The 23,147-nt window shown below is 42.6% G+C and overlaps 2 protein-coding genes across 3 annotated transcripts in view; one reads left to right on the top strand and one right to left on the bottom strand.

Moving 5' to 3' along the window:
* Positions 1 to 364: 364 nt before the first annotated feature.
* Positions 365 to 8,229, top strand: ndufaf7 (NADH:ubiquinone oxidoreductase complex assembly factor 7). Its single transcript, XM_020586944.1, has 10 exons — positions 365 to 567; positions 1,377 to 1,537; positions 1,795 to 1,875; positions 2,116 to 2,226; positions 2,605 to 2,818; positions 3,447 to 3,505; positions 4,380 to 4,493; positions 5,899 to 6,042; positions 6,324 to 6,497; positions 7,740 to 8,229. The coding sequence occupies exons 1-10, from the start codon at positions 492 to 494 to the stop codon at positions 7,962 to 7,964; spliced, it is 1,359 nt and encodes a 452-aa protein (XP_020442600.1). The 5' UTR covers positions 365 to 491; the 3' UTR covers positions 7,965 to 8,229.
* Positions 8,230 to 10,401: 2,172 nt separating this feature from the next.
* LOC109952083 (serine/threonine-protein kinase D3) overlaps positions 10,402 to 23,147 on the bottom strand; it is a 28,223-nt gene continuing 15,477 nt past the window's right edge. The window contains exons 7-21 of one of the 2 annotated variants that reach the window (XM_020586942.1): positions 21,974 to 22,131; positions 20,427 to 20,619; positions 19,686 to 19,763; positions 18,964 to 19,138; positions 18,660 to 18,783; positions 18,495 to 18,572; positions 16,721 to 16,997; positions 14,128 to 14,180; positions 13,407 to 13,479; positions 13,136 to 13,242; positions 12,518 to 12,679; positions 11,938 to 12,036; positions 11,530 to 11,797; positions 11,136 to 11,221; positions 10,402 to 10,797 (exon numbers count right to left, since the gene is read on the bottom strand). In XM_020586942.1, the coding sequence (XP_020442598.1) occupies positions 10,624 to 10,797; positions 11,136 to 11,221; positions 11,530 to 11,797; positions 11,938 to 12,036; positions 12,518 to 12,679; positions 13,136 to 13,242; positions 13,407 to 13,479; positions 14,128 to 14,180; positions 16,721 to 16,997; positions 18,495 to 18,572; positions 18,660 to 18,783; positions 18,964 to 19,138; positions 19,686 to 19,763; positions 20,427 to 20,619; positions 21,974 to 22,131 (2,105 nt within the window). In that variant the 3' untranslated portion in view covers positions 10,402 to 10,623. The remainder of the gene's footprint in view (positions 10,798 to 11,135; positions 11,222 to 11,529; positions 11,798 to 11,937; positions 12,037 to 12,517; positions 12,680 to 13,135; positions 13,243 to 13,406; positions 13,480 to 14,127; positions 14,181 to 16,720; positions 16,998 to 18,494; positions 18,573 to 18,659; positions 18,784 to 18,963; positions 19,139 to 19,685; positions 19,764 to 20,426; positions 20,620 to 21,973; positions 22,132 to 23,147) is intronic. The other variant, XM_020586943.1, reaches the window with a different exon arrangement.

The raw sequence follows: 23,147 nt of genomic DNA, 5'->3' as shown, positions 1-23,147 counted from the left end.
AATTACCATTGTAAGCTCACCCCTGACAAACAAAAATGTGTTATTGTGAAAGGATATCCGGATGTTATATCGTTCATAACAACCACTGGGATTGTGGCTAGTTATAATTCATCATCTCTTAGCATTAGCATTTCGCTTCAGCACAAGGACTTTGTTGCTTGTATTAACTTTAAACGACAGACGAACACAAATTAACACATGCATATTTTTATCTTTTACACCCGAAGCTAAAATATTATTTTACTCTGTGGTTGTGTTTGTTTGTGGCCATCAACGTATATGTAGCTAGCGCGGCTAATGCTAATCTTGTCAGAGCAGAGGAGAAAGCTGGTCCTGGCTAATGCTAATCTTGTCAGAGCAGAGCAGAGGAGAAAGCTGGTCCATGTGCCTGAAGTTAACCTTTACTTAACGTTATACTGGTCTCGTCAAATACGACCAGGCCAAAATGTTATAACAATATTCTGGTTGCATTGAGACAAGCATACAACAGAATGAGAGCTTTTCTCTTTAAAACCCAGCAGCTGATGAATAGAGTCTTCATTCGTCCTGTCAGTCAATCAGCAGCAGGTGAGAGCACTGATGTAAACATATCATGATTTACTTTAGATCAGCAACCAGCGCACAGCCTGGTGGAATGCAAGACTCTTTCTGTACTGTGACATGTGAAGGACGTGTTATTTACATGTTTTCTCTGATACTGGATGCAAAAATTTACTAAATAAGTTTAATTATACACGTATTTTCTATGTTATTCTCTCCCACTCATTCATTTTATTAGGGCTGAAACAAATTGTTATTTACATTATGGATTCGTCTACAAATTTTTTGAATTAAGTGATTTGTCTATAAAACGTCTGAAATGGGTGAAAATGCCTAGAATTAGAATTTTCCACAGCCCAAGGGGACATATTTTAATTTTGCTTGATTCAACCAGCACAGAAATAACAGATAATTATTTATTTTATTGTCATAAATAGCAGCAGGTCTTCATCTGAAGAAGCTGGAATTTGCGATTTTTTTTTTAATTTTATTTTTTACCATTTTGGCCGAAAATACTCCATTGATTAATTGTTTATAATATTCAGTTGCTTTTATTGAATTTCCTGCTGCTCAACCAATTGATTAGTCAATTAATCTAATATGTAAATCAAAACTTTAAATTCAGGACATTTTAAATTTAGAAACATTTTTAGTTCAGGATTAACATCAGACTCCTAAAGCAGGACACAACCCCAGAAATTCACTATCTGCATGGACAGATCCTGATGGAGGTTCAAGATGTCACCTCATGGTTTTGGGTGAAAGGTGCCTTTATGTTCATGGACTTCTTATTCAGGACTAGGTTTGGACTATTCACAGTCTGTCTTTGTTGTCAGTGCGATGGCGAGCAGCTCAGAGCCGACTCTGCTGCAGCTCCTGCCCAGACCAGGAAATGCCCCGACCATCCATGTTACGACACCTGACCTCCAAAATAAAAGCGACAGGTCCTATTCCAGTGGCAGAGTACATGAGGGAGGTGCTCACCAATCCTGTGACGGTGAGTGATGACGACTCACCCTGAGTCTGTCACAGCCCGACCACCTGCAGGTCATAGACCAGAGAGGAACAGCGAACCAGCAAGTGTTTGACATTTAGACTTGACTAATATTACTCATTAAATCCAGTGTGTCAGTTATTTACATTGATGAGACATCTGTGTCTTTATGTTTTGGAGTGAACTGGAATTTGTTTTCATCTGGCTTTCTGAAGCCAGAAACAAGTCATCATCCTTAACTGATTCATCGACTCTTTCAGGGCTATTATGTGAGGAATGACATGCTGGGACCAGACGGAGACTTCATCACGTCACCAGAGATCAGTCAGATTTTCGGAGAGGTGAGGCTGCAAAAATTCAGACCCTGTTTTACCGCTGGTTTCATAAGCGGTGAAACACTCCAGTAGTATATGATGCATGAGGTTAACTAAAATTAGTAAGTTTTAGACAGATATTGTCTCACTGAATTAGATCATTGACTGTTTCAGTCTTTTCTACATATGCTATACCATCACATCAGCAGGTACCTCTCTGCTTGTCTTTGATCATCCCCTCCTGCTGTCTGTTGTTTTCTCCTGCAGCTGCTCGGCGTGTGGGTCATCAGCGAGTGGATGGGAGCAGGTCAACCCAAACAGCTGCAGCTGGTCGAGCTCGGACCTGGAAAAGGATCACTGGCCAGTGATGTCCTCAGAGTATGAAGTTGCCATGAAACGTCATCTGTTTCTACTATGAAATAGTAGAAACACTGAGATTGCACCAAAAACTAAATTTTTAATCTTCATGGTTTGCACAAACATGTGCAGATGGGATTTGCATGTGTATATAAGATGTTCAGGAGAGGATGCCCAGGAGAGAAACCTGTTTTAAAACAGGCTTGAAGTTGAAGTTTTAGGCCATACATTTTTCCGTGCATCTATTTTTCTGGTTTTATTCTGTTTATTTATTAGTTTACACAACCTTCATTTCCTACTGTATTCTTCCTGTATTTGCGGTTCACTAAAGACACCACATTTTAACATAACATTGTGTAGTTACTTCCAATCTGTGACAACCATCTGTTTGTTGATCAGGTCTTCAGTCAGCTGCAGTCGGTGCTGAGCGACGCCTCAGTATCGCTCCACCTTGTCGAAGTGAGTCCAGCTCTAAGTCGGCTTCAGGCCCAGAATCTGACTGTGAACCGCAGCCAGGATGCAGACGCTGAGGACGAGCCAGTTTACCGCCATGGGGAAACCACAGCTGGCCTGCCGGTGTCCTGGTACCGCTGCTTAGACGACGTCCCCACAGGTACACAGCAGCTGGAGACAGGTTTGGATTAAAGCAGCTGGAAATTTGGCCACAAAATGCCAGGTGTTTGTACAAGAAAATTCTTATCAGGTTGGAAAACCCAGAGTACAACAATTATTACTGCTCCCAAAGCAACTACTGAAACTGTCAGTTCATATACTACTATACGTGCTGTTGCTGTTAGTACTGCAACTAACAATGTACTTAATGTGGTATTAATAAATAATGAGACAAAAGATAAGAAGAGAGTGCTGGCTGTCTGTGTGAAGTCAGATCAGGTAATCTACTCAGCAGTAGTTCAGGTGAAGTCATGTTATCAGATGGTAGTAAAAATGTCCATTTAAAAAGGACGTGATAGGCCAAATACCCATGTGCATGTAACTCCAGGCACCAAGTCGACAGCTAACAACAACGAGCCTCTAATGAACAACATAGTTCATTATAACAATATGTGCTTGCTTTCCTCTGGGTGTCTTAGAGCTTTATTCCTCTAAAAATACTCATTTTACCTTGTCACTTACTGTAGAGGACACATGAAACACTCCTGCTTGTATTCTCTGTGGTCTTACACTATAAACAGGTAAAAAATTTGTTAATCATTTTACAGTCAGTTTCTTTTTGTTCCCAGGATTCAGCATCTTTCTTGCTCATGAGTTCTTTGACGCTCTGCCAATCCACAAGTTCCAGGTACAGTTTAGAACACAGAGTTTTTATGTGATCATAAAACTTTCCATTAGTATTTGTTTGTAGACAATGGATTCCTGTAGAGTACTGCATTACTTTCAGCCCGTTCTCATCAGTTCCCCAGTCGTAGTGGCACTGCTGCTGACCACCATGGTGTCATTTAAATGTTTACCACCAGATGGCAGGATGAAATAAAACATCTGGTCCTTGCCACTAAGGGAATGCGAAAACTACTGTACATATAATTCCACCCACTCTATTTGTAGAACTAGCTGCATTTCTGACTTTCTATTTAAATTAAAACTACAGCCTACGGTCCAAACTCAACATCCACTGGATCCAGATGCAGCATGTTCTGTGTGATAGGAGTTAAACAACATTAAGTAACATTTTTCTAGCTGAATTCTAGAATTAAGTTAGAGTTTTGGTAAATGGTAAATGTGCGGTCTCCTCGCATGCCTAAGTGTCCCTGAGCAAGACACACTGAACCCCGAATTGCTCCCGGTGGCTTGACTAGCGCCGGTGCATGGCAGCCTGTCGTCATCGGTGTGTGAATGTTGTGTGTGAATGGGTGAATGGTGTATGATCTTCTGTAAAGCACTTTGGCCAGTGCAACACACTGTGAGAAAGCGCTATATAAAATACAGTCCCTTTACCATTTTTTAGAGTTTTGCCTTTAACAAACTGGAAGCTATGAAGAGATTCTTCTTTGTGCTTCTTTTTAAAGTTGATCGAACATTAAATTGTTTGAAGAAACCAGAACAGGAAACAAAAACTGCTGTCCACCTTTTCAGCCACGTGTCTCTGGTGTCTGGTTCATACTGAGGTTTCCTTTAAGGTGTTTGTGCCTGAGTCTGTGTTTGTCTGCTTTGGGCAGAGGACGGAGAAAGGCTGGAGGGAGGTGATGGTGGACATCGATCCAGAGAAGCCGGACCGGCTGAGGTTTGTGGTGACGCCGTCTCCCACCCTGGCCTCGTCCACACTCGTGCAGGTCAGATATTTCCCTTCAGAGACGATCGTTGAGATAAAAAAAGTTAAAGATGACAAAGTCTAACGATATATTTCTCTTTTGAGTTCCTTGTTTTGACCCTGTGTTAAAACAGATATGTGTAAATGAGGAAAGGCAACAAATGTGAAAACAAGGAAGGTTCATTCAGTCGGTGAAAACCTCAAACACAAATGTCAGAGGGGACTGAAGAACTTTAATCTCACTGTGGAAATGAACTCCTCACTCCTGGAGGGTTGTTTTACAGCCTCCATCTGGTTTTTATTGCCCACATTTATACCATCTATACATTTACAGCCTGTTTGTTTTGGCCTCTCTGGCTGTGCTCTGCTATCCAGAACATCCTGCTGGAGGCCGGACATCATCATCCTCATCGGCTGCGTGTTTGGATGAAGAACCCTGCTCTTAAATCCAGTTTGAGTTCACCGTCCACATCAAACCAGACAAACCATGAGACTGTATAAGGTAGTTTTTAAGAGGACGAGGATCCAGTTCGCACTGAGGGCGTCTGTGTATCACAGTTGAACCAATGAGCTGCTGTCACTGGTTTCTAGGTCCACAGAGGGAAGAAACAACCCAGATGTTGCTGACTCTGGGCGATGAGTCCAACACACAGCAGGTCTAGATTTTTCCAGAAGGTGTTTCTGAATCAGTGAGGACATCTGCAGGTCCTCTGTATGTTAGACCTGGAGCCAACATTGTTACTGCTGCTGAATTATCAGTGTGAGCGCAGGTTTAAATCCAGTTTTTAAATTGGTTTATCCATCTGTCCATTCTATGCCACTTATCTGGGTCCAGGCCATATTAATAGAATTAGTTATTATTAGAAATTAGTGTTGTACATTGTTGTGGAGGAGTAAAAATGTGATATAATGAAGAAATGATTCTGTGGTGTTTCAAAGGTCCCCAGGACAGCTCTGGCTTGTGGTGAACATGCGGCGGAGAACATAAACCTCCGGGGAAATGGAGGAAATTACTAATTATAACCGGAGACAAAGAGGCCGTTTGAGGGCGAGTTGGAATAAACTAGACTATTGACCATGTACTTACTGAGTTCAAATAACCATTCACTATTAGGGATAACACTGCAATAGTTAATAAAATGTTCCCAGAGCTCAAGGTCATGCTTTCATATGTCTTGTTTTTGTTCAAGCAGAAGATCCAGACATGTTCAGTTTACAGTGATGTCAAACATTTAAGACTTGAATCAGAAAATATGACAATTTGATTCATTATCAAAATGTTTTTGTTGCCCTTAAAAAAGTCTGGAAACCCGACTGGTGTTCACACAGCAGTCAGACTCGAGATGAACTGAGAGTGAACTGATTGATTATTGATTGATTCTGTGTGTGTGTGTGTGTGTGTGTGTGTGTGTGTGTGTGTGTGTCAGGCAGATGAAAGGCGGGATCATGTGGAGGTGTGTGCAGAGGGTGGGGTCATCATCCAGCAGCTGGCCCGACGGATCGCAGAGGACGGCGGCGCAGCGCTGATCGCCGACTATGGCCACGACGGAACCAAGACGGATACATTTAGGGTACAACACAGTTGTTCACACATGTTTTCTGATACACGTACAGTTTTGTATAAACATAAAAAGCAACGTGATGTTTTACAAATAACGAATGAAGAGTTTTTATCAATGAACGACTATGTAATATGTAACACAAAGTTCTGTAGTGATGTGACGGTGCTTTAACCACAAACTGGTTACTACTCAGTGTGAGGGGTCCTGGGCTCAGAGAAATGAAGTGAACATCAGACTGATGAAAAACTGTTCACTTCCAAACATCTCAGGCTCAACCCTGTTTTGTTCAGGGTTTTAAAGGTCACCAGCTTCATGACGTCCTGGAGTCCCCCGGCTCAGCCGACCTCACCGCTGACGTAGATTTTAGCTACCTGCGAAGGATGGCTGGAGGGGGCGTGGCCTGTCTGGGACCTGTCAATCAGAGGACGTTCCTAAAGAACATGGGCATCGACACCCGACTGCAGGTGAGTCTGTCTGCAGAGTTTCATCACTTCACTGGAGATAAAATGGAAGCCAGAATACTGTGATCACAAGTACTTATTTATTTTTAGATTTTATAGAAAATTGGTATCAGGCATTTAAACTGTATATTTCACATGTGAACACAGCGTTTCTTTATATTTACCGTCAAATTCCATCTGGTGCTTATCAAAATGTGCACCTTTCTGGAAAAGTAACAGTCCAGACAAAGACCGAAAACATCAAACAAGTAAACAAAAGAAAAATAAAAAGAATTGTGTACAGACAGGGAGTGATCATGTAAACACAATTATTAATCACTGATGTATTAATTTGTCATACAGCGTGAATGATGATTAGATATCTATGTATAGTATCTCTGTTTGTGGCCAGCAATACCAGGATATAAAGCTAATGGTGCTGCCTTGTACGTTGCTTTATGTCCTGTTTCTTTTACTTGTTTTTGCAGAGGAATGATTTAATCCAATCAATGCACTGATAATATTATAAACAATAATGTATACCTTATGTCTGTAATAGGTGATGTTTGATATGGTGCTCAGAAAGCGTCCTGAAGAAAAACATTTGTGCGCATGCTGAGCTTCAGGTCATGGATTGAGCCTCTTCACTCTGATGCAGTTTTTTTTTTATACCTAAATATAATAATAATAATAATATTTACCTAAATAACCTTATGCCATCTTTAACATCCCTTAGATATGTTGTGTTGTGTTAATTTATGCACACTGATCTCTTCAAGTTATTCGGTCATTTGTGCTCATAAATTTATCATTTACGAGCATGACATGGTCACTAATGTGCACGGGTTATTCATTTTAATTTGTGCACACATTAAATTTTCACTGAGAGGCGTGAGGCCGGGTTATTCATTTTAATTTGTGCACACATTATTTTTTCACTAAGAGGCGTGAGGCCAGGCTTGAGATTTAGGTGATGGTAGTTATAAATTCAGCTAATATGATCAGGAGTTGAATCAAAGTAGAATTTGCTCAGATCAGTTTCGTAAGTGTTTGGTTTGCAGGGCTTCTATGAAAATCTTCTGCTCGGTTTATGTAAAGCCACATCAGTAGGTCATTTTATTTTAAATGATTTATCAGTTGCTCACTTGGAGGCAGAGGTTTAACTCTCTTCTTCTGCAGTTAGTATGACATAGTACTGACTGAGAGGAAGGTGCTCTGACTGGAACCAGGAGCAAGACCCTTAGCTCCCCCTGTGGTTCTCTGCAGGTTCTGCTGAGGAGCTGCTCTGACTCGTCCACCAGGCAGCAGCTGATCAGCGGCTACGACATGCTGACCAGCCCCGCCAAGATGGGCGAGCGCTTCCACTTCTTCAGCCTGCTGCAGCACAGCCGCCTCACCAAGCCTAAGAGAACAGAGGGACTGAAGCTGGAGAAGAAGAAGAGTCCGGTGCCGCTACCAGTGGCCGGGTTCACCGAGCTCAGCTTCTCTTAAAGGAGACTGGTCTTAGACAATCAGCAGTTCAGAAAATCTGGAAACAGTTCTTTTCTAGAGAGGTTTAGGGCTGAGAGTTCTGTGATTTGATCATGGTACAGCATCCAGACAGGAGGACGACACTTCAGATTTACAGAACGCATGAAGATTTGCTTTACTGCATCAGGTTCTATAGGACGTCCAAGCTGATGTGAAGCTAAAATATGTATTTTCTTTACATCAACTGTAAAATAATTGTAACATAAAAATACAAGATTAAAAATCATCAGCTTTTTTCTCATTTATTGTTTAGTGGGTGACAAACAGTTTGTACAAGAGCCCATTTTTATTTTCAGTCAAGTTCTCCACTTTGAGTCCCTGAAACTCACAGCAGCACTGACACCTCATAAACTGTGACACCGCCTGAGGTCAGAGGTCACCCTGCTGCAGGAGGGTCTCTTCCCTCCCTGAAGTGTCGTCGCTCAGCTGCCTGCCACCGTCCACATCTGGAAGCAGTTAGCTGAGCTCACAGTTGTGCAGCAGCCACTCACAACACACCTAATGCTCGTCCGGTAGCAATTAAAAGCTTCAGGAGCATGTGTGACGGCTGCTGCTGCCAAAACAAGCAGCCACCCTCCAGAGGAGCTGCACAGTGAGGCCGTCATGCTCAGTGGGAAGTGAGAGATCATTTCCAAACATCCTGCTGGGGCTCGTTCTCAGCTTTTCCTCTCCTTCAGGAGCCTCCTCTTTTTTCTTTACAGTCTGACTCATTCATTTGGGAATAATTAGGGGATTTTAATAGTTTCTCTGAAACTGACCAGTTGTGCCTTTAAGTCTGACTTTACTCTGAGACAAAATGTTTGAAACCCTTTGGTTCAGATTATGTCTTCATATCTAAACTGAAAACTTCTCACCTAGTGGCAGCACATTATCGATCAGTTCCAGGGGTTATGCCATGATCACTTCGTGTTCTTCTGTAATGAACATGAAAATGATCGCCTCCTCTACACCTGAATATTCAGCAGGGCAAAAGAAAAGTAGCTGAAACTATGATGGTAAGATTTTTATTGGCAATAAAACCAATAAAAATATTAATAACCCTTAAACCTTTTTGTTTTCCACCCCATTAGCTCCTCCTGCAGGACTGCTCTTAGCTCATCTTTTTAAAACTGGCTTGTAGAAATGAAAACAAATACTTAGTTATACTCATACGTGCATGCAGCAGTTTTATGGTAGATTTGAAGCTGGTTCAGACATTTGTGAGGATTTCAGTTCAAAAAGCATCAGGTTGTAAAAGGTTTCTGAAAGCTTTTAATTCATCTTTAATATTTTCTCAAAATGATCCATGACACAAAGCTTCTAGTAAAAATATAAAACGTGAAATAAATTCTCAGGCTGCAGTCAGATCAGGATCAACGACACTGCAGTGTCACAAAGGTTTGCTCAGAAGCAGAGTAGCAGCTTGGTTCTCAGCTTGTCAGCCCCAGTTTCAGTCACTGATAATAACAATTTGTTTTCCTGCAGAAGTATACTGTCTGTAGGTGCAGCAGCAGAGTTTAATGTTGTTGATCTGGACTATTAAGCACATGTTCACAGGCCTTTTGGTCGTAAGCAGGTGTGTCTTGTCAGAAAAACACGAACACTAGCTGTGACTTCCCCTAGTCCTTCAACACAGTATTCAGCCGAATGTTTCCCTTTGTCAAAGATGAAAGTTGAACGTTTTATCAGTTTGTTCAAGTTGTATGTAAGGCAACACATTGGGTCTGATCCTACCTACTCCAACAAATCATCTGAGCTGGACTGTGCCATCACATTTGTATTTGCAGGAGTAACGGGATGTCCTTATTGATCATGTGTCCTGATGTGCATCTGAGAAAGGTCCACATGCTTGTGGTCTCAAACATGCATGTATTATGAGACCCACACTGGGATATTGACTTTACATTGGGAAGACACCATGGAAATAAATGTTTTTTTAGGCTTTGGGAAAGTTTTACAGATGTAAAACCTCCATGGATTAAAAATTCATGGTACCAAGAGTACTAGTACTAATTTGGCTTATTAAATTCTAATAAGAAACATTCATAAACTAGAGGGAAATTTTATACTTTTGCAGATGAACAAACAAGTTATTACCAGGCAAGTTCTCCTTTAAAGGTTTCCCCTATAGTGCAAAGCATCCCAACAGTGAAGAACAACAACAGTCAGTACATCTTCAAGGCTCATTTGTTTCTTCTGTTCCAGCTTTAAGTATGAAATAGCTCTCCAGCTCCTCTGCACAGTGTTATGTGATCTAAAATGTAACAATGAAGTAACAAAAATATGTTGCTGAAAAACTATATAAGGTCTGTGCTGGATTGTAAGCCCTTCTCCAGCTGGACTGGCAGTGAAGACGATTATATAAGAGACCATCACAAAAAAATCTCTCCAGAGTTCGGCTCAGTCTGTTTGTTAGGACTTCTAGAAAAAAAACAGGAAAAAAATAAATGTTAAAAATTTCTCTGGACCTGATTTGTTGCCACTGTGTCCTCGCTGTCCACCCTATCTTGCGCCACTACAGGGACAGCTGGCTGTGTCCATGGTGACCGTTTCCATGGACCCCAGAGTGTGCGCTACAACCACCGAGGGACTTCTCGGGGTCTGCCGTTTCCTCTTCGGAGATGTTGACCCTCTGTGGCCTCTAGGGATCCTCATCCATGTCATCCAGGTTGTGGGACATGATAAAGTGTTTCGGGTAGTGCAGGCCTCTGTCGTCGGCGTACTCCTCCCAGCGGGCGTCGTCGCTCTCGTGGGTGATGTAGCGTTCACCTCGACGGGTCTCGAACTCCCTGAGGTCCAGCCAGGTCTGGTAGTCCTGCAAGACGACAATGACAACAGTTTAAAAAAAACAAAACACACCAATCGAAACCCAGGACCTTGTTGCTGTGATAAGGCTTGGTTGTGTTTTCATTGTAAAGTCCTCAAAGTGCAGCACTGGTGGCTGTGCTACACAGAAACCACTCAGGACCTGGCAGGGTTTATTTCATCCCTGAAGATTCCTGAACTTCCATTCAACAGAGCAATGAAGTATGAAACTGTGAATATTAATTATGTGGCCACCTCTAACTTTTACAGTGTGATTGTAGACTAAAGTGAAACGTGTCACCTTTTACAGTTTGCTGATGGTGTAAAAGTACAAAACAGTTTGGTGACCTGCAGCCAGGGGTGGCTCAGCGACTTGTCCACGCTGTAGCGCTTCCTCATCTTCACCTGCAGCAGGTTGTTGATCAGGTCTGTGGCTGTAAAGACAAACAGACTCAGGAGATCTGCTTTAAAATCAGCCATGATGCCAGACCACTGGTGAGGTGGGGCCTTACTGTCAGCAAAAAAGAAGCTAAGAATTAATCAGTTATCAATATACTGTAGCTGCAGGTGCAGATTAACTTTGCCAGTTGTTGCAGCTCTAGTCTTGACTCTGCTTTGCCACAAGCTGTTTATGGAGTTATGAATTATCATTCAGCTGTGGTACTATACCATATTTTAAATAGCAGAATCTATGATTTGATCCATGATAAAGTGTCACACAGGAGCCCACAACTGTCCCTACCCTCCTTGGAGATCTCCTTCCAGGGGTTGGCCGGGTACATGAAGGCAGCGTTCTGGATCTGGTCGTTGATGTCCTCATCTTCATTGAAGGGAAACGTCCCGCTCAGACTGACGTAGATGATGACGCCCACTGACCACATGTCCAGAGATCGGTTGTAGCCTTTGCTGCGGAGCACCTCGGGCGCCAAATAAGCTGGAGTGCCGACCACTGACCGGCGGAACGACTTCTCCCCGATGATACGAGCGAAGCCAAAGTCGCACAGCTTCACCTGGAGGGAAAAAAATCAGAGACTACATGTCAGCCATGTCACAGAATGTGGTAAAGTAGTGATAGTGTCGCTGACGTCAGTGGCAAATGTTTTAAACAGAAAAAGAGAGACAATAAATCCAGTTGTAAAAATGATCTGACTTGAGGGAAGGGTTCTGCCGAGGCCAGGAGGACATTCTCAGGCTTCAGGTCACAGTGGACGATGTTCTTGAAGTGAAGGTGTCGGAGGGCCACCAAGATCTGTGGACACAACGTGTACACTGATTTAACACAGCAGCAAACCAGGTAAAAACAAGTCCTGGTTGTATCTTGCGCTTATCCTAAAACAAAAACTTAGTGGCTCTTCTCTCCTTTCATCAGGCTGCCTCATTCTAGATCCACACCGCCATGTTTAAAAATACATTAACTGGTGTTTTGGCCAGTCAGGTCCAGCTGTCAGCACAGCATTAGCATTACAGCTAATCAGTTAATCAATTAGACCAAATCATTAATACATTTTTCAAGTAAATAATCTGCACATTACATGTGACTTACAACCATGAATATGAAGCATCAACACAAAAAGATCAGCTCACTCAGATCTAGGTCCATCTCACTCACTCAGATCACTCAGGTCTGACTAAAACGTCAGACCTGAGTGTTGGTGCCTGAGATGTTGAGTGTGTCTCGTTCCGAGTGTAGGACGTGGTGATCAAATCAGAGGTCTGTGGTCGTCACTGACCTGTGTAACCAGGAACTTAGTGAGGCGTTCAGGCAGTCGACTCTTCTGGCTGGATAAAATCATCTCCAACATGTCGCCGTGAAGCTTCTCCATGACGACGAACACCTGCTCGGGCGTCTCAAACATGCACTCCAGGTTAACGATGCCGGGGTGGTGGAGGTTCTGTCAGAGACAAGACGGCAAAACTAAACTTTGTTTAGTTAAGGCTTATGGTTTCTGTTTTATGTATTTCAGCACTTGATCAACTTAAGAAATCCTAAAGAAAGATAAAGCCAATAATTAATAAAATGCTCTAGATCATGTGAATTAAATTAAAGATTAATGTGACTTTCAGACTTGTCTCCAGATGCACTTAAGTTTCCAAAAGTCCGTAAGTGGAAGGTTTCAGTTTATCTATCAATCAATCAATCAGTGACTCTAAACTGCCCATAGGACTGAGTGTGGTTGTTTGTCTACATGTCAGCCCTGTGACAGACTGGTGACCTGTCCAGGGTGGACCCTGCCTCTCGCCCTGTGTCAGCTGAGATTGGCTCCTGCACTCTTCCTCCATGCACAACCCTATTCAGGAATGAGTGATACAGATGATGGATGGATGTCTGAACAGCGTGCGTGCTGTACCTGGAGAATGGCCACCTCGTTCCTCAGTTGGCTCTCCTGCTTGGTAGGAAACCTCATCTTATCAATGATTTTGATTGCCACGTCTCTGCCCGTCTTTCTGTGCTTACCTATAGGGGGGTGATGAAAGGGAGAATGTTTTTCTTTTATTAACCTACAATTCACCTGAGACTGAAGCTATGGGAATTGAAGAAGGGAACCATGACCCAGGCTGATCGTTTCTCTAATCCAAACAAAAGAACGAAACAATGTTCATTCTGCCAGCATGTCTCACCTCCATAGACGACTCCAAACTGTCCTGAGCCGAGGACCTCATCAGCAAAGATCTGATACACCGAACTGATGTCCTGAACAAGAGCAAGATCAGGCTGGTTTCAGATGTTGTCAAATTAAACTCAAACAAAAAACTCTGAATCAGTCAAAGGTGGAATCATCTGCCGCTGAAAATGGTCCCCAGCAAATGCACTGTTTTCTCCTGTTTGAGTAACGCTTGGTAAAAACTACAGTAAAAAGGCTGTTTTAAAGTTTTACACCTTCAGTAGTAACCAACCGGTTTGGAGCTGAGAGCCACAGTATTTGGTCTCTTTTGTTAATAATAACAAAGACGACACAGCCACAGAACATTAGCCTGGATATGTCATTGTGAGAGTGGCTGTGATCAAATTTATGATTGTTGTGAAACAGGACAGTGGTGGTGATGTGAAGGAGGTGTTGCTGGTATGTGGGAAATCTTCTATGTGTTGGCTTTTAGTCACTTTTCTGTAATTCACTCTTTCAAGAGTAGTAAAAATGAAAGATTTTATATTTCCAATCCAGGTGTGCGAGCCAACGCTGCTGTAGAGTGAGTAACAGAAAACATCTGGACACTGGTCGTCTCTTCTGAGCTGAATCAAACATTTGCTTCTCTGAATCATTAAACACATCAGTGACATTCATGCTTTAAAAAACACTTTCAAACTTGGACACAAACATCAAACATATGAGTGACGACTCACCACATTTTCTTGTATCTGGGAGTTGGACACTGAGAAGCTGATAGAAAGTTCCTCTGAAGAGACGCAAAACAAAAAGTACAATATATTAGCACACATGCCACAGACTAACACACTGGCACACACACCCTGACCGGCAGCACAGCAGAGACGTGTGAGGTTTTATTTTTCTAACCTTCATATCATTAAAATCTCATTTCCTACGTTTCCCTGTTAGTTAAGAATGAGGTGACAGAGGAGATTTCCAGCTGAGATCAAACCAGCACATTTGTTTGTTCAACACATGATGAAAGAACAGTGAAGATGTTTCCGGCGGGCTTGACACTCTCAAATCATTTTCCACATTCCACAAAAATAAAAGCCCTCTGCTTCCTGTCTTGTTGCTTTGTGTGTTTGGTCTCTACATGTGCAGATACAGGAATCTCTCTGATCACAGAGGACGTGCTGTGCTAATCCAGGCCGACATTAAAGGGCTGATGGTGCGTTACGTGGAGAGGAAAACTGACGCTGCAACCGAGTTTCCACTGATGAGCTAATATTGATTTCAGATCTCTGGCCGGGGTGTGATCGGGTCATTCCTCAGCGATCAATACCTGCCGTCTGCTGCAGGCAGGCAGCCCGCTGATACAGTGGGTACGGAAAGTATTCAGACCCCCTTAAATTTTTCACTCTTTGTTATATTGCAGCCATATGCTAAAATCATTTAAGTTCATTTTTTTCCTCATTAATGTACACACAGCACCCCATATTGACAGAAAAACACAGAATGTTTGACATTTTTGCAGATTTATTAAAAAAGAAAAACTGAAATATCACATGGTCATAAGTATTACAACAACACAGGGACACCCTCCTGTCACAGACATAAGTATGGGAGCGAAGGTCAGACATCCTCCCATTTCTTCCTCCAGCACTTCATGAATGAAATCCCTCCCTGCTGAGCGGTGAGTCCCGGATATCGTTTAGATTAAGTCTGCAGTCCTCCATGTATTCTCACTTGTGTTTGTTTTATAATTGATTTATTCATCCACTTTTCTTTCAATAATAAACTATTTAATGTGCAATTCCTGTGAGTTCCTGTGATGAAAGATTCATACTGTCGATTTTTAGTTTTCACCTACACTTTAAAAGTCTTCATCTGAAAGCACTGGTTTGGTTGGCGCAGTAAAAACAACATTTTCCTGTCTGGTTTTCTAATATAAAATATGAAGAATATTTAATTTGACTGATGAGGGTCATTATTATAAAGATAGTGTTTTTGTTTGTTTGGTAAGTACATGTTAAGTACATCTTGTCAGTCAGAATGAAATATCCTGATGTAGAGTACTTTGAAAAGTGCACTCATATGTCATCATAAACCACATTATTATGATTTACCATTTAGATTCATTCTGAAGATGTTAGATATTACCAGGCATCTGAGGAAAAGTACAACCGGGTCATGTACAAACAAATGTTTTCTTTTTCACAGATTTGACACCACATAAAAAAGAAGACAGTTAAAAAAAGGGGAAGTGGCAAATTTACTGAATCTCAAAACTCAAAACTGCTTTGTGTGGTCACACAGCTTTCTCCTTCCCATTTTTATTCAACCACCAAACCTACAACTGCTTTTAAGAGAAGCACATTAAATCACATTTTTGACCATCTTTCCCACATTTTCACACCGACTCATCTATCTGGGTGAAACAGACCAAAATGCCACTGAAGCAAAATGACATGTTAAACATGACGACCAACGTTTACCATCCAACCTGACAGAACTGGAGAGGATCTGCAAGGAGGAATGGCAGAGGATCCCCAAATGCAGGTGTGAAAAACTTGTTGCATCATTCCTAAAAAGACTCATGGCTGTATTAGCTCAAAAGGGTGCTTCTACTAAATACTGAGCAAAGGGTCTGAATACTTATGACCATGTGATATTTCAGTTTTTCTTTTTTAATAAATCTGCAAAAATGTCAAAAATTCTGTGTTTTTCTGTCAATATGGGGTGCTGTGTGTACATTAATGAGGAAAAAAATGAACTTAAATGATTTTAGCATATGGCTGCAATATAACAAAGAGTGAAAAACTGAAGGGGGTCTGAATACTTTCTGTACCCACTGTATGTAGGTCACCAGTTAGGTCACCAGTCAGAAAGTTTATGTAACTTTATGGACAGAAATGTAAACAGTAGGATGTTCAGATGCACATAAAAAACTGGTCAAACTGGTTTAAACCAATGTTCCCTGGTGTTTTAATTCTCTATACTTGGATAGGTGAACTTTCTTTAGCTCTGGGTACGACAACAAGGCTTGTATCAGAGACTGTACTTTTAGAAACCCTTCTACTGTGTTAGATTACAGATGCTGCCGTCTGTGCCGTAGACTACCACTGCTGTGCAGAAAGTATTAAACACACAGCAGTGAGCCACACCACTGCACTGGGTGACATGTTTCTTCCTCAGGAAAAATGTGAGGCCCACAGGCTGAGGACACTTTGTACAGTGTCTGAAGAAACACAGATCTCTGCTCTGTTTACACTATTCCGCTAGCTTTTACTGCACCTTGTTAAAGCACCTTTAAGTTGAGCCTAAATTTGGTTGGTTGTCACTCACTGTGGTCCTTCCCCATGCCGGGCCCGGTGCCGACGCTGGGCTTGGGTGTGACGGGCATCAGTGCCTGGCGGATGGCCTTCTCCCAACTCTGACCCACGTCCCGCCCCACACCAGATGCGGCCAGGACAGGATTGTTGAACAGGCCGCCGTTGTCCTCTCCAACGTAGTACACCATGTTGGCCGTGATCACCTCAAAGCAGTGCGGGTTGCTACCCTGAGGCAGGCTGCCAACGTCCTGTGCCGGCTCCACCTGCAGAATCTCGGACAGGGGGATCTCCTGTTGTTTGTTAGGATAGATAGAAAGTCACAGATATAATTTTGATTCCTGTGCTTGTGTTAGATCACATAAGAGACTAAAGTAACCTGAATTTTCGTTCAGTGCGTCCTGCCTCCACTTTCAGCTCTACACTTTTAAAACATCTCCTCTCTTCAAATCCTGATAAACTCCACTTGTTGTAACTATTTAGAATCGTTTAAGTCAAGTTCTCTAGATGATCCAGCGGACGCAGTATCAGCTGTTCCCTCCATCCTGCACCTCTGCTCTCTCTGCTGAACTGAGACGCTTTTTGAATTTCAGTGTTTAAACTTTCCTTCCTTCCTTTTCTGGCAAAGTACCCCCCTCTTCCTAAAAACTCTAACCCCTGCCAGATCAAACATATAAAGTAGAATGGCTCAGTGGTGTCTCATGCCCCATCTGTGCCCCCTAAACTTTTGTGCTTTGCCAAGTTTGCCGTCCAACCACCAACCACACCCTCTCATCAGCATCTACTTGTCCTCTGATTAAAAGACAGGACGTGCCTCAGCCGCTGTGGCACGAGGCGGCACGGGGATGAGCCAGAGCGAGATGACAGGGAAGCAACCCAAGGTCCACCACAAACCACCACAAATCTCCCCCTCCCCGCCTCTGCCCCCGCTCACACCCTCTCTTCAAAGGAAGGTTTCTGAAGCGCTTCGTGGTAAAGGCCAACAGGTCGCTGGCTGACGCAGGATGAAAGGAGGAGCACAAGATGATGGAGAATGGAAAGAGCTGCAGCTGCACGGGCCTGGACTCACATCATAACATGGCTTGATATTTCTATAGATCATGCTGCTACTTGGGAATTTCAACTTTCAACCCGCTGTTTAATTAAATTGGCAGGTGTTAAAACTGTAGAGCAGGACACCTGATCAATAGTTTAACCAAAATCTCTGCTCCAAGTGTAGTGAACTGCATTACCAATCAATAGTTCAAATAATAAGTCTAGTGATGGTCTATAGTTTTCCTAAAGTAAACAAATTCCATTAGATTAGTTTTATATAAATAAGACTATAAAATGAACAGTGAGAGGTCAGACAGTGCTGAGAGACAGATTAATATATTCCTCCTTTTGCTTTTTTCATTAAATTACTAACAACTTTGAGAGAAACAAGTACTCATGTTTCTAACCATTTTAAATAAAAACAAAGAACAAATTTCTCCTTAGCTCTTAACAGAAACATTTGTCAGTAGAACACAATCCCGGTCAATCAACACTGTAAAACTGTTAGAACACACACTTTGAACATTGTCACTGTTATGGAGGACGATTTATTGCAGAATTTGACGGTGTCCATTGGAGCTGCACAGTGAAGGTTGCAGCCCAGTGTCAACATCCAGACCTGATTACAGTGAGTTCTCTGGTTATAATCAGACAGTGATATGTGCCTAATGAGCTCCGTAGAGCTGAATGTTACTGTACAAACCCGACTCCACTCGGCTGAACAGATGAAACCACATCTGCTCTGAGTCTCCTACCTTGTAATACTTGGCTCCACTTTCATTCTGAAATAGAGTCAGACTCTTGCTGTCCAGTCTCCAGTAATGTCTCTTTCTCTGCAAAGACACAACAATCAGCCCCCAAAGCAGCTGGTGGATATGATCTGTTTGGTGTATATGTCTGTGTTCTGTCCCTCTCCTCACCAGGGTGTCGTGGCTGGTGTAGTGCACCATCCAGCCCTCTTTAACCACCGTGGAGCTTTTCCTCTTGGTGTGTTTGATGGACTGAACCACACGCATCAGTGGGATGTTACTGCTGGTGGACGGGCTGCAGAGAAACAAACAAACATCCAACAACTCAAATGACTGGGAATATCATCTTTCTGACTGAAATGAATAGTAAGTTTCCATCTTTCACATTATCATACGACTGTTGTGCATGTATGTCTGGCGGGGCGGTCGCATGATCACGGGAAGTTTGTTTGGTTTGTTTCTGAACCAGTGTCACCTGATGGCTCGGAGCATCTCGTCATCCTTCTCGCCGTCCACGCAGGAGCCCTCGGCGAAGTCATCGGGAGCTGACGGCTCATCCTGCTCATCCATACTGTGACTGCCATCGCTGTTGATGTCACAGCTGTCCACCTCCATTGTCGCCTCAGAGTCCAGACTGGGACTGGACGGTTCTGCAAAAACATAGGTTAGAAGAGCTAACAGGTCAATTATATAAGAACCTAAAATGTTTCTCAGTATTTCATGATGCTGCAGGTCCTCGAACACCCACTGAAGTGAATAGGAAATCCCCTATGTTCTCTGCAGAAATAAAAAATAATGATAAACTTTATTTAAATAGCACTTTTACAAACAACTCAACACTCAGTGCTTGACTTTCTTCACCAGACACAGAAGTGTTCATGCCTGACCCCTGTGTGTGTGTGTGTGTGTGTGTGTGTGTACAGTCGTTTTCACAGAAACCAGCTGCCCTCTGTGCAGAAAGCCACGCCCAGAGCAGTGACAGTGACCCCAAACAATAACCCAAGGCAATGAGCGAAGAGACGAGGAGGAGAACAGCTCCATCATCATGAGGGCCCTCCTTTACACAAGCAGCCAACTGATCCTTTAATATAAAATTATTGATCTTAGCCACTGTAGACGCAGGTAGAAACTTTGTCTCCGTTTTAAACCCCGCTGTGAAGAGTGCTTGTGAGTTTGAAAGTAGTCAAAGCAGCTCACCTCCGTTAAAGTCGACCTCACCGAGACAGTCTCGAGGGACTTTGGCTGCACATCTCTTATGGCAGTTAAATTTGCAATCTGAAGAAAAACAGACAAATACATCAAACCTTTATCTTGCACTGAAAACATGATCATAAATTCTGAGTTTCACCAAGTCAGCAAGTTTTATTTATCATTTTCATCTACTGCCACTAAATGAATAACAACGTTTAATATACATTCATTATCTTATTATCATTATTAATATTTGGTAGATTATGATTAGTGCAAATTTTGTAGCACCTACACTTTATTTTCGTGCTTTTGTGCTGTAAAGTCGATGAGACAGTGATGAGTACGTCACATAGTTCTACAGTTGTTTTTGAACATTTTGCTGCAACACTTCCATTTTCCCACTTGGGAACAGCAACATTTCCATTATTTTATCTTAAAGTATCATTTAGAATGAAGCAGAATTAGCAGATTACCTGAATGACAAAAAAGTTAAGGAGCAAGTATTATGAACATCAATCAACTTTTTAAATAATCTTCCAAGTCCAAACATCAAACCCTGCCTGGTTACAACTTCTTAAATGTGAGGATTTGCTGATACTGCTCATCTCATGTGAAAGCAGACTGAAGGTCTTGGGATTTAAACTCTTAATCATCAGTTGCAGCCCTAATTTAGGTTATGACTAACAGATGGAACAAATTAATGTGAGATTATAGGTCATTTGCACATGGGCGCGGGTGTGTCGTCACCTTTGCACTGCAGTCCCTGGCGGAAGAGCCCCTTCAGCAGACGCTTGCAGAACTGGCAGATGGTGGGGCGAGTGTAGGTGTGGACAGAGAAGGTGTGAGGGACTTTGACCCGACCCAGGACCATCTTCTCCATCCAGATGGGACGACCGCTCAGCAGAGAGTTACGCTTCCCTGCGCCCAGGAGGGGGCGCTGCTGGCGGAGAGAGAGGGGGAACCAGGAACCAGTTTTCAAAACTTGAAATATTCAATGTTTCTGTGGTAAATTTAAGACTTTTTAATACTACTTAGTATGCAATTTAATCCCATTTTGAATGACACAAAAACAGTAGGAACAATGAGGCCTATAATTATTAATAAGTACAGGAATTTATCACATTTTCTCAGCTGCATATAACGATAATTTTCAGTAATCAATAGGTAAAAATAGACCTTCTAAAGATTTTTTTGAGGGAAGTGATTTCAAAGACTTTTCAAAACCTGCAAATTCCCCAACATTTCATGCATAAACCCCCAATGATTTTAAAGCTCTGTTGGAGAACTGTCTGCATTCAGGAGGTTCAAAGGGAGAGGACTGTTCCCTGGTTGTAAAAGCAGAACACAGATTAAATCTTTTCTGTCCACCAGAACAATGCATGTCCCTGTACAACGTGTCACTTACAGGCCACAGCACTGGCAGGAGCAGGAGGCTGTGATAATCCACCTCATCACATCACACACCGATTTATCAAGTTTGTGCAAAGAAGCTGTGCACACATTTGACATCTCATCAAAGTCTAATCTGAGACAGATCAGAAACATGGATCAGCTAACGAGGCCAGCTCACAGCACAGGAAACGCCAGAGGCCTATAAAGAGGACAAAGAAACTGCTCTGACCTCATGAACTGCTGCCCAAACATGTTGACAGGCTCATGTCTGCAGAAAAAAAAAGGAAACTGACTCTACTGAAGATGTGGTTTGGTGGTGACGAGCGTTAGTGCAACGTCATGTTGCTTCTTTCTCACTGACAAACACACTTATCAGCTCCACTTTACTGGAGCACTTCCACGTTCTGCTGCTTCACACATGGACTTCACTACATGTCAAAGACAAATCTTGCACTTTAGTTCCTTTTAAGAATCATGTAAATAAAAGTAAACACAGACAGACTATTGATCCCGGTGGGAAATCCACCAGCTACCCAGCAGTATGTAAAGTACTTCACAGTATAAGTATATAAGGTAGTTACCATCAGCTCCACCTTTACCAGCCGCAGCATTAAAGTGATGGACACAGTAATCAGTCACTATGATCCAATAGTATCATGGACATTAATGTGAAATGGGCCGTTCTACAGAATCACTACTGGTGCTGTTGTGTACTCCAAGTATATTTTGATACCAAGACTTCTGTAGCTTTATTTCATTAAAGATGTGAATGCAGGACTTTTACTTGAAATAGTGTTTTTACACTGCGGTACACCTTTTGGTGATGTGTGGTTGTCACCCCACCAACATGCTTCACCAGACTGAGTGACACTAAAGGTTTCAGTTGATGGTATTAAACCGACCTCGTCGGGTGGCGTCGGGGTGAGCTCGGTGGAGGGTGGACGGGTGATGGCCATGGCGGCACCTGGCAGGGAGACGTTGGACAGCCGCCTCTTCCTCACCCCGCTGCAGTTATTGGGGATCTTGAACGCACACCGCTTGTGGTAGTTCAGTCCACAGCCTGCAGAGCAGGAAATGATTTGAAATGTTAGAGCCTTTCATTTTATCCTCCTGTTGTTAAGCTTCTACTTTGTGCTGTTGTTTCCATTTCAATGTCACTCCCGCTGTCCCACCAGCAGGCCAGTCAGCACAAACTGTACATTAACTATGTTTTTCCACACTGTTGGTCCATGTCACTCCAAAATCTCCCACAGGTGTTCAGCTGGGTTGCGAGCTGGTGACTGTGTAGGCCATAGCATTAGATTCAGTGACCCCTTGTGTGCTGTGGATGGAGGCACTGTCACCCTGGAGGAGACCACTCATGTAGTCAGGGTTTTCTTTTAACTTGTCCCCTGTCTGTAACCTGAGAGAGAATGCTATCTGATCTGGTCAGGTCAATACAGGAACCCCACATTCCGGCTGATCTGAGCATATTTGTGCACCCAGGTCCCAGAAAAAGTTGCAAGAGCTCAGGGAGTCAGTGAAGACATCCAGCTGTACAGCCACTGCATGTTGGCTATGTGCTCAGGCCTTTTGGAGGTGGTGACTGTCAGTGTGAATGTGGCTAAACGCTGAGAAGTCACCACACACAACTGCATCCTGATTACATGTATGAAAACAAACATGACATTACGGTGAATTAGTCCAAGACACTGAACATTCTAGTCTGGCATCTTTAAAGATCAGTTTTCATCATTACACATTTCACCAGCGGCGACAGCGGGAACAACGTGCAGCTTCCTATTTGACTTCTATCTGGCTTCCCTTACATCACCACAGAAACATTGGCGGCACACATCACTTCCTCTCATGAAGTTTAAGAAACAGGAAGCCCGTCTGAATGGTTTAATACTGAGACATCCTGACCATCCACCTCAAAAGTAATTCGCTATCTGATCAGATTCCCACCTGTTCAACACTCTTTATACATTCAAGGGTGTTTGTGTTTCAGAGGTTCCATAGGTGATGAAAGCTCTTGCATGTATTAAAGAACTCAGTTCTGCAAAAAGGCTCATGTTTGCATTGAATAACCAGAGC

Source organism: Monopterus albus, unplaced genomic scaffold, assembly GCF_001952655.1.
Source record: "Monopterus albus unplaced genomic scaffold, M_albus_1.0 scaffold431.1, whole genome shotgun sequence".
Taxonomy (NCBI): Eukaryota; Metazoa; Chordata; class Actinopteri; order Synbranchiformes; family Synbranchidae; genus Monopterus; species Monopterus albus.
Note: the sequence above shows the minus strand (reverse complement) of the source record. Positions and strands in the feature narration are given on the sequence as shown.

Bases quoted from the DNA above. Each gene is read 5' to 3' on its own strand.
- ndufaf7 (XM_020586944.1), top strand. From the start codon at position 492: ATGAGAGCTTTTCTCTTTAAAACCCAGCAGCTGATGAATAGAGTCTTC. The intron at 568-1,376 runs GTGAGAGCACTG...CTTTGTTGTCAG, and splicing joins TGTCAGTCAATCAGCAGCAG to TGCGATGGCGAGCAGCTCAG. The intron at 1,876-2,115 runs GTGAGGCTGCAA...TTTCTCCTGCAG, and splicing joins TCAGTCAGATTTTCGGAGAG to CTGCTCGGCGTGTGGGTCAT.